General features: G+C 37.2%; 1 protein-coding gene across 2 annotated transcripts in view; it reads left to right on the top strand.

Annotated features, from left to right (window-relative positions):
- Positions 1–13293, top strand: part of KITLG (KIT ligand) — an 85100-nt gene that overhangs the window by 32223 nt on the left and 39584 nt on the right. For both annotated transcript variants that reach the window (XM_072773016.1, XM_072773017.1), the window contains exons 2-3: positions 1322–1435; positions 13041–13103. In XM_072773016.1, coding sequence (XP_072629117.1) covers positions 1322–1435; positions 13041–13103 — 177 coding nt within the window. The remainder of the gene's footprint in view (positions 1–1321; positions 1436–13040; positions 13104–13293) is intronic.

Raw genomic sequence — 13293 nt, 5'->3', positions numbered from 1 at the left:
TTTCTTTTTTTAAATACATGGCAGCTACATAAATAGGAAAGATTTCTAGCCATGTGCAGATGGATGTTGTGTCATTTTAAGATGCCATAGACGAATGTTAACTCATAAAGGAACTCTTGCGTTTTAAAATTATCTTCACATCTCCATGCCTTTGCTCAGCTCATGCTGTTTATTTTTCCTGGAATACTCATCCCTTCCTTGTCAACTCTTAAAAAATCTTCCTTGTCCTCCAAAAGCCATCCAGAGTCACATTTTCTCTCTGGCTTTTCTTGGCATCATCTTCCTGCCAAGGGTTCTCCTTCTTATGGTTAATTGGTTAATTGTTTCTTCCTTTGTGTTCCCAAAGCATTTGTCACAGAGCGTGCATGTTATTTGTGTACCTGCCTCTGAGTTGCAAGGGCACCTTCATCAGCTTTATTTCTCTAGTGGCTGGCACAGTCCCTGTCTCATAATATCTGCTCAATAAAATGGATTTGAATTTGAAGCATTAGACCTTCATCACAGATTCATCCAGCAAATACTGAGAACTTTTAATATGCAAGGTGCCATGTTACGGGCTATAAAGATACTTAAACAAAAAAAGAGAATCGGGTGCCAAATTTCTTAAAAACCTAAAATATAGTATAATAAAAAATAAGTCCTACATAAAGTAACTATAAAACACGGTTGTGTTAACCGTGTGTGTAACCACGTGTGTATATGTGTGTGTGTGTGTTTGTGTGTGTGATTACAAGAATGTCTTTCTATTCAATAAGAAAATGTTTTTCCATAGTAAATGGTTAAAAAGCTATGATTAAAAACAATGATTCTTTTGATGTCTCATAAATGAGGTTAAATTCTGCCTAGATCTAAAAATACATCTCTCTGCCTCACTTCGGTGTACTGTCATACACTATTGGATTTAAAGCACTGCTCAGGTCTGCTGCTACTTGCCAAACAGTCTACACTTAAAGTATAGAAACTTTTATTTGGTGCCTTAAGGTAGGAATTTTATACATTCCTAGTTTTTAGAAAACACCTTAAGTGGTAGATGTTGCTGCACGTTCGATCCTAAATTACCATTAGGAAATTGGTTTTAGAAAGCTTTAGACAAAAGTTAATAATGTCATAGAAATGAAAAATCCAAACCACATTTTAATTGACAATTTAAAAAAAAACTTGGTAAGCATACTTCAGTTATTTAGCATTTAATTGTATTTAAGCCAGTAGCATTTTTTTTTTTTTTAATGTAGATTGTCTTTCCACATTAAGGTCTAAGATGGAGTAAAGTGTTCATGGATTTTAACCCATCATCACCAGCAATTTTTCTGTTTTCATTTAGACTTGGATTATCACTTGCATTTATCTTCAGCTGCTCCTATTTAATCCTCTGGTCAAAACTAAAGGGATCTGCGGGAAACGTGTGACTGATGATGTGAAGGACGTTACAAAATTGGTAAGTAAGGAATGCCTTCAAGGCTGTGATTTTTTTTTTTTTCTTGTGGATTTTGAAAAAGGTTTCATTTTTTTTTTCTTGTTACAAGTTAGTATTTTTCTAAGACAAGGAAAGAAATCAATGAGTTACTCTAAAGGGTTTAGAGAGAGCAGGTAGGGAGACATTTAAGATTATGGAGAATCTGTAAAACTGGTACATCACTGCAGTGACTTTGTTTCTTTGCTCATTTTTTTTCATCTCCTTTACAGACAGTGAAGGACACTGGAGAGTTCTCTGTGTGCTGATGTGGCAGCACTAGCTTGTTCCCCATTATCTCTTTATTGGGTTTCTCAGTGTGTCTTATTTCCCCTCCCTATGCCTTTCTACTCTTCTCTAACAAGCTTAACAAAAAAGATCTGAGGTGGCCATTCTCCCTTTTCCAGTAGCATGAAGACCCCGTCACATGTGGGTGTGTATGAACATAGCTGGAGGAGTGATGTGTTACCCAAATGTTAAACAGACTCATCTCCCCAATGTGTTACATTGGAACTCTTGCCTCAGCCAAAGCCATTTTGCCCCACAGTGCCCCTTGGTCACAGCTAGCTTCATGTCATGATTCCCTTAAAATGCATTAACACGGAGAGGGAGATAATACAGCATCTAATATGCATTCTTCCTAGCTCTTCTGGTCTAGGGGAGATTTTACATGCCCATTTGAGTTATGACGTGTGATTTCAGGATGAGCAAACTTTGAGAAGCATTTTTGTAAGCGCCTGGTTCAAAGTAGCCAAGTGGCATTCCATTATTTGCAAACTCTCTAGAGAACAGAGATGATACGAGAGTAGGGAAGAAATAAGGGTTGGGATATGGAGAAAAGAAAGAAAATGATATTTGTTGAGATACTTCAATTACATTTGTCGAGATACTTGTCTTCCCTACTCTTGATATACGTTTTCCAGTTTATGTTTTATTTGGAGTTTACAGCCAAACTTCAAAACAGAAGTTTAATGCTATGGTCAGAGTCTTTCTGGCTTAGCCTCAATATAGTTTTTGTTTTGTTTTGTTTTAAGATTTTATGTATTTATTCATGAGAGAGACAGAGAGAGAGAGAGAGGGGGAGAGAGAGAGAGAGAGAGGCAGAGACACAGGCAGAGGGAGAAGCAGGCTCCATGCAGGGAGCCCGATGCGGGACTTGATCCTGGGTCTCCAGGATCACACCCTGGGCTGAAGGCAGATGCTTAACCACTGAACCACCCAGGCGCCCCAGCCTCAATGTAGTTAGTAACACACACACACACACACACACACACACACACGGATTCCTTAGAATGATGCCCAGAGGGTCCACGCTTAAAAAATATTCTCTGATGCAGTACCTGAAGATATATCAATGTTAAAAAAAAAAAAAGTTATTAGTGTTTTATTTGAGAGGCTGATGATTAGAACAATGTAGCGTTTGCCTACTACATACTACTATATGCCCAACTAGGTATTAGGGATGAGGTAAAGGAAGTTTTCATTTGGTTTTTAAAGATTTTATTTAGAGTGAGGGAGAGCCAGCACAAGCATGGGGAGGGACAGAGGGAGAGCCAGAGAACCTCAAGCAGACTCCACACTAAGCACAGAGCCCGATGCAGGGCTTGATCTCACAACTCTGAGATCATGACCTGAGCTGGAACAGAGAGTTGAATGCTCAACCAACTGAGCTACCCAGTGGCCCCTGTTTTGTTTTTTGTTTGTTTTTGTTTTTTTAAAAGACCATAAAGCATGGACCTCTTCCTCAAGTTGCTTATTAATTTATGACCCAAGAAACTATACTAAAAAAAATCTGTGCTTATATTCTAATTTTATATTGGTAGAAAGCACTCCTTAAATGCTTTGAATGACTCCTTTGTTCAGTGATTGAAGACCTGAGGTGCCTCACTGTGGTAAGCATCATGATCATCTGTGGTGCTTATTCAACTAACAGGTGTCTGGGCTATACACTAAGAAACTGTTATAATGATAGGCCTGAGGAAGGGCTCTGGGCATCTACATTTTAAAGAAATTTCTGAAAGGAGATGTAAGAATTACTCCTCTAGACAGTCTGTTCAGTCAAAATTTGGAGACCAAAGTGTCTTGATCCTAATTTAGTCCCAATTCTTATTTTGACTAGCTTTATCTATGTTACATAAATTTATATGGATGTTAGATTAACATGAATCTCAAAAATATGCTTAAAGTAGGTCACAACTGGGAAATTGCAGCTCTCATGGGGCTGCTGGTATAACTGTGGAGCTGAGGATGAACAGTGGAGATTCTGCAGTAGTCCTAAGGAACAAATGTCAAGTATATTGGCAGTGAATCATAGTTCAAAGATGATGGTGTATTTGACCACAGGCCAAGAATATCCAAAAATTAATACAGTATTTAAGAAAAATGACTAAATGCATTATTACTTGCTAAGTGTTTAACAAATACTACTTAACACTACGTCCTGTGGAATGTCAAACCAGTATTTTCAAGTGGCATAAGTAGGTATTACAGACACCTTCCAATATTTTCCATCTTTGTCTTTAAACCACCTGCTTATTTTCAGTCTGTTACCTATCAGCTGATATAGTGAAAAATGCCAAGAAGCATTACTGAGAAAGAAGAGCTTAGAAAAGAGATACTTAATAATATTGACACTAAAAGATAATTCCTCACCCCAAGGGCAAATGTGAAATCATTAGGCTGAAAGAAAGAGGGTGGTTTTGTTTTTTTGTTTTGTTTTGGGTTTTTTTCTCCCTTCCAGCAACTGACTCAGGGAAATTTTTTAATTTCAAGAGTTGATCTAGTGAAATTAGTATCTTTAGTTTGGATTATTAAAAAAAAATCAAGTTAATAAAAGATGGGACTCGGTGCCTGGGTGGCTCAGTTGGTTAAGCATCCAAATCTTGGTCCTGGGCTCAGGTCATGATCTCAGGGTTGTGAGAAAATAAAATAGGACTCAGATAACTCCTAATTGAATAAAGACTTATATAATTCACAACCCATATTTCAGAGAGTAGGAAATAGAAGAATAATCCCTGACCTCAAAATGTTCATAATCTAGTTTGGGAGATAAATCATCTCCATAAAAATATGAATGTATATCATTAATACCACAATAACAACACATACATGGATGCCATTTAAAAGATTTCCTGTTACAACATAGCAGCAACCTCTGCCAATATGTTGGTTAAGGAATGGATTTTGGGATTTGGTAGACCTGAATTTAAATCCCAGGTTTTTGACATTAAGTATTTACCTTTCTAAATCTCCGTTTCTACTTCCCAATTTTGTCTTATAAATTAAATAAGAGAATGCATATATAAATTTCCTATCACAGTTATTGTCCTATAACTTCTTTGGATCTCAGTTTCCTTATCAGTATTAAAATTAATAGTACTTTATAGAGTGATTATAAGGATTGAATCCTTATAAGAACAGTGTTTAGGAACACAACAAGTGCCTGCTAAATATTAGCTAGTAGTAGTGGTGGTGGTGGTGGTGGTGTTATGGGATCAGAAGATACAGGAGATAAAAGGATATCTACAGACAGTCTGGACAAACCATTTTATAAATGAGGAAACTGAGACTCAGGAATGGTGAAGACCAGCTCCTGGTCCCATTACCAGCACTGTGTCTTCTACAACTGTGGTTTTCAAACTGGCTCCTAGAGCCCATGCAGCCACTCTGCCTTCATTTGTCTCTGGATTTCCAAATAAGACTTGATTTGAAAAAAGAATCGAGCTTCTGAAAAAAATATTGGAAGTCACTGTTGTAAACTAGCATTTGTAGGGTATAATTTGAGAATCATTCAATTACAGTGTTTTAGGATACTTATTAAAAGTACAGCTGTCAGGGCTCTACTGCAGAAATACTGAGTCTCAGCTTGTGAAGATGGGGTGTAGGAACCTTAATGTTTCCCACAAACATCCTAGGTGATAGGGATTCACATAGAAGTGCCAGGACTGGTTAGGCCATCATACTTCTAATGTTGAGTTTTTTCCATTTTGGGGGAAAAACAAAAACAAACAAAAAAACAACTCTTCTCATCCTTAGCCTAAAATTCATTAATTTGCTAATTCAGACAACAATGTGAGTGACTTCATAGTTCTGTGGATACAGATAATCACGGCGTCTCTCTAAGGTGCAGTGGAGCAGAGCATCTTGAAGTCAGGAGTACTGAGTTACTTGAACATCAGCTCTCCTTTTACCTTGCTGTGTGAACTTGGACAAATGAATCCCAGAAAGGTTCAGGGATTTACTTTCTGGAATTTAAAATGAGGAACAGGGACACGATCAGTAATTCTTAATCTAGGATTCATAGACTTTGAGCGCTTGCAAATGGAACTCCAAATTGTGCCTACTTGCACCTTATATGAATTTCTAAGTTTTCATCTTCCCAGAGAAGCTGGTGATACCCCCCCAAAAAGAGAACTACTGAATCCCATAACTTGGGAGGCCCTTTCCAGCTCTGAAATTCTTTAATTCCACAATGATACTTTGTTAGGTTGCACCTTTTAGAGTAATTCAGTTATATCCAACTCAGGAGGTTGTACAGAACAAGAGGGATTTGCTCTGCAGGCATAACCTTGGTACATTCTATTTGAGAGAAACAAAGTAGGTTGACAGTACCTTTTTACCTTGTGCTCCCCCAGTAATCTCTTTGACTGAAATCATTTCTTTGCAGTCTCTACCAGTTCTATCTCTGCATTAGGTGGCAACTGGTACTGTGCCCACAAACCTGAAGCCTATTTGCTTGGGGTGATTTGCATGTCACAGAAGCACATGATTTATGACCTTACTGTCATTTTTTTGTGTTTTTAATTTCTTCTTGGACACTGTGTGCTGCCCCTAAAGTCCCCATGGTTTTCATTTGAAATCCTTCTGGCATGTTTGCCCAGCATAACAGTTCATCTATTTACAGAACATTTTGCTTGGTTTCTGAAAAATGTTGCAGGACTTGTTTTAAATGGCAAACTCAGACTACCTAAAGAAAGGGTCAAGTATCTGGGAAGAGGATGAAACAAACTTTAAAAACTTAGATCTATGGGACAATTAGGCTGCAGCTTTTAGTGGTTGCATTCATAAAAGGAGGCATCCAAATATTGAAACCATTCAAATTGGTTTCCCCTTTTGTTCTTTGTACTGTTGCCTTCATTTGTGATCATAGTTTTCTTTCATTTGGGGGAATTTAATTAAATGTGACTGTTGCTTTTTAAAAACCTGTTTTGTTTTAAAATATCTATTGAGTAATTGTTTGTCTTCCTCAAAATGTGTAAGGCAGGTTGCTGTCCCAGCCCCATCTTATAAAGGACCTCCAAATCAGAATAGAATGAAAGCTCCGCAATTCATGGTTTTCCTGGTCTTATGATAGGCACTTATTTTAACACATGACTTTTAGAGTTTAACATAATGGGAGATTATAAAAATATCTCTGGTAAATTTCACTTTGGACAGTTTTGAATAATTCTGATTTTTATCCTGAGTATAATGTTCTTCAAATAGAATTACCACTGCATTAAAATGAAGTTTGAGTCTCTGAGTCTTCCCATTTCTAGATGAATTCAGAGCTTTTCTAAGCATATCTTCTCTTTAAGAACAGAGCTTTCAGAGACACCTAGGTAGTTCAGTGAGTTAAGTGTCCAACTCCTGATTTCAGCTCAGGTCATGATCTCAGGGTCATGAGATGGAGCCCTTATGTCTGGTTCTGCTCTTGACGCAAAATCTGCTTGAGATTCTCTCTCCCCCTCTCTCTCTGCCCCTTGCCCTACTTTGTATTCTCTAAATAAATGAATAACATCTTTAAAAATAAAAAATAAATAAAAGCAGAGATTCTATGGGCACCTGGGCAGCTCAGTCAATTAAGCATTCAACTCTTGATTTTGGCTCAAGTCATGATATCAGGGTTGTGAGAGGGAGCCCCAGTCAGGCTCCAGGTTAGGCGTAGAGCCTGCTTAAGATTCTCTCTCTCTCTCTCTTTCTGCTCTACTGCCTATCCATGCCTATGTTCTCTCTCTCTCTTTAAACAAACAAACAAACAAACAAAAAAGATCTCACCCAGTTTTGGGGGGTTGGTTTTTCTTTTTTCTACTTTGGACCTTTGAAGAACAGTGGTTTGACAGTTGGATAATTTTTAAAGTTTATTACTTTACTCAGCATTTTAATTTCTTCTCCTACGGTTGGTAGAAATTTCCTTTTCTATTTAACACTAAATTTTAGACTTGCAGTATTCAAAAAAAGGACAGAAATATATCAGAAATAATACTTGTAAAAGGCTAATACTTATACAGCTAAATGTCCTGCTATATTACCATGCATGGCAGTCTTTATTGTGAAGAAAAAAAATCATTCTTCCTTGGATGAACCACTTAGGTACTGTGTCTCCTGCTCCTTTTTAAAGCAGTAGTTACTGTGTGAGTGTCCAGGTGCCATGCAAAGCATTTTATATGGATTCTGTCCTCTAATCATTACAACCCTAGGAGGTAATTATTTTTACCTCGAGCTTATTGATTAGGAAGCTGAGACCTAGTGATAAGTAACCTGAGCATCCCTATCTGGAAATAGGAAGTTGAGTAGAGAAGTTCGAACCCATAACTTCCTGTCTGGAACACAAGAAGATAGTTCATAATTTATGATGTCTGAATTTAAGATGTAAATGTCAACTGCAGTTTTAAGAATTATCATTGTAACCTCTTGAATTTTATTTCCTAGGTAGTAGTCACTTTATGAATAGGAAGTGATCATATTGTAGATGTTCTTATCAACTTTCTTTTGAAAATCTTTATCTTTTTATTATTTTTTTGGAGGAAGATGAGTCCCCTAACTTTATTTAGGTATTCTTCACTGAGAAGACTCAGGAAAGTCTTGTAAAGTTGTCATCTTAATTTTGTTAATCGCTGATTGTGTTATGATAAAAAAAAAAAATACCTTTGAAAACTAAAGACCATTGTCCTGATGAGTTAGATTGTTAGTATTAACAGAGGATGACTTAAAAGGAAAAATTTTTTAAAAAATGAAAAGCTTTCTCCTGTGTTCTTTCTGAAAACCAGCTAAGCTCTTGTATATGAGTGAGCTGGGATATTTAAATATAAGCATAGATTTTTTTTTTTTTGCCCCCCTCCATAGCAGTGATTCTTATACTTCTCTGGGTCTGCTGAGACTCTGGAAACTGCTGAGACTCTTTCCCCAGAGATGTTCACTTATGCCCACATTTTTGTACAGTGTCAAAGGAATCAGGAGGTACTACGACTGCATTTTGATTCATATCTTGCACTCAGAAATAACTGAGACAAGTAAGTGTCTCAGCAAAGATGTCCTAGAAGCCACTGATTTTATGAGATTTAGAGACTTCAATGATACTTGAATCATGAGATCCAAAGATTTTAGATTAGTGATGTAGGGAGGGCATTAACTGTTCTTTGAGTCCTTTTGCTCCAGAGTCCAAATACCTTTAGGACATGGTTGCAGCCAGTGTCTGTTTGGCATAAGAAGGCTTTGTCTTGGCAAAGTTTTCAGCATTTCCACATGCCATTCCCTTATGTGTTTTGTTTTGCTTTTGTTTTTCCCAGTGTCACTGAGTATGGTCAATCTTAAAGACACCCAATGGGGCCCATCTGATAGACTGAACCCATCATAAAGTGACTTGTTTTTCCAATTTTATGCATTTTACAATCCGGCATAGTATTGACATCCTCATACTCCAAACGACAAAAGCTCATTGGGATAATTTGGCTTTTGGTAGTAGAGTTTTCCATCAATTACATTCCTTTTTTCTTTTTTTTTTTTTCCCCTGAACTTATTTTACTGGAATTACATTTATTTTCAAAATCTATAGTTTTGATTACTTATCCATCTAACCCTATCAACAGGCTACTTCCCTAGACTCTAAACCTCATTTCTGATTTCTCAGCTTCTAGTCTCTGTATAAATATTTAATACATGTTCAGCACTTTTCCAGTGGTCTCCTAAACTTTTCTTGGTCTCTGTTCTGTCCTTGATGCAATCCATCCTTCCAGACCAATGTTCCTGAATTTACTATCCTGATCCCTCCTCCTTGCTGGACAGTCAGTGTAGCACCACTACTTCCATGAGAGAGTTTGATCAGACTGAATTTTTGGTAATTATCCAGTTCACTCCCTTTATTTTACAGACAAGAAGTTTAACAGAGAGGAAATGAGGCAGAAATGACTTGTTTGTAGGGTTTTGGTGGTAGGACATGTTCTACTGAACTTCACTGCTTCCCATTGGGCCTCCTGCTAGCCCAACATTAAAGTCCTTCTCTAGTGTAGCTTTCTTGGCATATTTCCTATCCTTTACCTGCTAGAGCCTGATTTATCTGTCCATAGTCTCCCAAACACACTTGTGCTTTCCTGTTTCTTTGTTTTTGCCTGTGTCACCTCATCTACCTAGAATATCCCACTCTCTTGGAATTAATAAACTCTTCTTCGTATACATACCATGCTTAAGCACTAAGTGTTTTAAATGAGTTTCTTAGTTATTAGTCTTTATAAATTCACTGGCTAGGTTTTGTTATGATTCCCATTTTATACATGTCGGAATTAAGGCTAAAGTAGATTAAATAACTTGCCCATGATCTGAGTTAACATATGTTAAGGCCTGGATCCAACCAGAAGAGTGTGTCCCCAGAACCTCTACTATGGCTCCTACATCAAACTTGAAACTCAGAGGAACGTCTTCTAAATTCCAGGCCAAAGGCTCCTTCCCTCTACACTGCCAAACTTTCTATAGCGATCAGTGTACATCAAAGAAGCTGAATTTAATCACAGTTACCTGTGCTTTCTGAGGGCTCTTCAACACACTCTAAGTGCTCAGAAAGTCCTGTAATAATTCATGAAGCAACCATAAAAATCTACAACTTGACTTCTAAGTTCTCTTCCAAATGTAATTGGAAAGGAACCAATGTAAGCCAAGAAAGTAATAAAGGGAGACTACTCTGTAGATGACAGTGCTGAGCCAAGCACACAGGGCCAAGTTTGTATCCTCCCTCCATCAGAAAGTCCTGATGCCCACTACCTTGAAATAATAGCCCCTGTGAGCCTCCATGTCTTCATCTATAAGACAGGCTTAAAAATATATGTCTCATGAGGTTATGGCAAAGACTATATATGAAAACTTGTTATAAATTATAAAGCATTTTTTGAAACTAGTATTTTCTTCCACCAGGAATTAAATATCAGTAAATCAATTTAATGCAGAAATTGTTATTATATACCACCACCACCGCACCAAGTTGTAAGATATGGAGATTTCAGTGTGGTTCAGTAAGGTTTCTTTGAACTGGGTTTTGTATGTAAATTACTAAAAAAAAAATGGAATTGGCCATATCCCTAACATTTTATTCTGCTCATTAGGTTTATGTATACACTCAGGTCCTAAGTTTTCTGAATACTAATTCTGTCAATTTTATATAGATCGATAGACTCCCTCCTTAAGGAGGGTCTAGATTGTCAAGCAAGCTGTATTCAGAACAACTGCCACTTTTTATCATGCTTCTCCATCTGGAATGACTTTCACTTACACGGTTGGCTCATAACATAATAAAGTGTTGCTGCTCAGTCCAATTTCAGCTTTTATACCTGTAAAAGCATCAGCTGTCTTTGCTAGCAGAGCTTACATAAAGTGAGTGGGTCATTTTGCTTTTCAAAGATGGAGATGAAAATCCAAAAGACAAAAGAAATTATGGAAGCATGGTCAGAAATTTGAGAGGATCTAGTACCCAGGACAAATGTGCACAGAGTAGATGAAATGTTTAATAGAACAAAAGAGACAAGGGAGGCTGTGTTGTCAGAGATCTGAGTTCTAGTCCATACTTTACATGAGTAGCTGTGCGACCTTAGTCTAGTTGCTTGACCTATTTGAACCTCAAGTTAATAGAGAAATATGTCACAGAGATTGGAAGATTGAATGTGACTATGCAGCATGTACTCCTATGAACATAGTGCCTGATAACATATTCAGAATATATTAGACCCGAGACTGAGATGAGTGTGAGGTGGTACCATTGGAGGTAGAATGGTAGTAAGCACAAAGGGATTGGTTACTACATTGGCTCCCTTTTGACTACTTATGCCTTTGCCTGTATTCTTTCCCCCAAAATTGTTCTCAGATTCTAGAAGCTATTAGCATGGCCAAGAAGAAACATACAGATTGTGTTATAAATTTGTAAGAGGTGACCTAGTCCAGCAAACATGAGCAAGGTCCTAGCTTAATATGGAGAAGAGCAGGGATCCCTGAGTGGCTCAGCGATTTAACGCCTGCCTTTGGCCCAGGGCATGATCCTGGAGTCCCGGGATCGGGTCCTGTGTCGGGCTCCCTGCATGGAGCCTGCTTCTCCCTCTGCCTGTGTCTCTGCCCCTCTCTCTCTCTCTCTCTCTCTCTCTCTCTCTCTCACTCTCTATCATGAATAAATAAATAAATCTTTAAAAAAATATGGAGAAGAGCAAAGTTTTCAGAGAAAGGATGAAGGGGAAAATAAGGTAGACTTCTGCAAGATGGAATAGTGCAAAACTACTTTTTTACATCATATATTCTCTTAAGACTCAATAGTCTAAATCAGATGTTAGCTATATTTAGCTGGAAATCGTAATTGTGATTGTATGACAGAGCTGGTGCTATATGGAGGAAAGGAGATACGGGAACCTAGAACTCTGTAATATACCAGGATATATATACCTTGAAAGTCAGTTGCCAGTATATCTCTCAAGATAGAATACAGATTATTTATGATGTGTTTGGCACATTCAGTTATCTCATTTTGGAAATTGTCTTTTTGACATGGGTACTTTCGTTTCCATCTTACAGGTGAAAGAAATCAAAGTATAGAATTTAGATTTGGTTCCAAATCAGGTATTTGTTCAATATATGCCACAATGACTGATGGAAATGTGTTAGACACTTTTAAAAAGCCTTTAAAAGAAGCTAGGTAAATATTTGAGACATTTCCAAGGTTCAGGCCTCCGTAAGGAGATTGAGTTATTTTACAGAACGGAGTCTTTACAAATTATTTAAATTAGAAAGTATTTGCATCTCTTGAGTGGTAGTGTTCTTTTGAGGTTTCACAGACCTTTTTTTCCTAGGATCAACAAGTTCTCAAATTTGTATCAAAATCACCTGGAGAACATAAGTAAGATTTAGTAGAGCTGATGTGGCCTGGTAATTTGCATTTTTTAGCAGTTCCCTGGTGATGTTAATACATCACTTTAAGAATCATTGATCAAAAAAAACCCAAAACAAAACATTGTATTGCTGATTCATTGGTGAAACAGTAGGAAACTGGAAAGGAATTCTAAGACCACGGGTAGAAATTAAATTTAGATGTTTCTAAAACTCACTGGATTATACCTCTATTCATTACCGAATTTGGAATCTAAAGACTTGCATTATCACTTTATTTTTGGAGAGTGCCTTTGATTACAAAGGTAAGTCAAGAATGGAAAATCACTACGTAAATATTGAAATTCAGTGATAACTCAAAAACAATATAACAGGTTTGTATGTGTTTTTCTCCCACTAAAAACAGTATGAGTGATATATATGAATTTTCTCATGGATTTTTCCCTTTTTTCTTTTCTTCTTGTTTTGGTCTCTGTAGGTGGCAAATCTTCCAAAAGACTATAAGATAGCCCTCAAATATGTCCCCGGGATGGATGTTTTGGTACGTAAACCGTACATTTCTGAGTTTCTTTTTAGTAGCTAACAAAAAGAGATGGGATCATTCTATTGAGACAGGAAATTATCTGACAAAAGAGCTGACAAAAGAGATGGGATCATTCTACTGAGACAGGAAATGATCTGCCATTTAGGAGTTAGCTAATTGTCAGTATTTGAAGAAAGTATCCTTGGAA

The sequence above is a fragment of the Canis lupus genome, chromosome 13 (assembly GCF_048164855.1).
Source record: "Canis lupus baileyi chromosome 13, mCanLup2.hap1, whole genome shotgun sequence".
Taxonomy (NCBI): Eukaryota; Metazoa; Chordata; class Mammalia; order Carnivora; family Canidae; genus Canis; species Canis lupus.
Note: the sequence above shows the minus strand (reverse complement) of the source record. Positions and strands in the feature narration are given on the sequence as shown.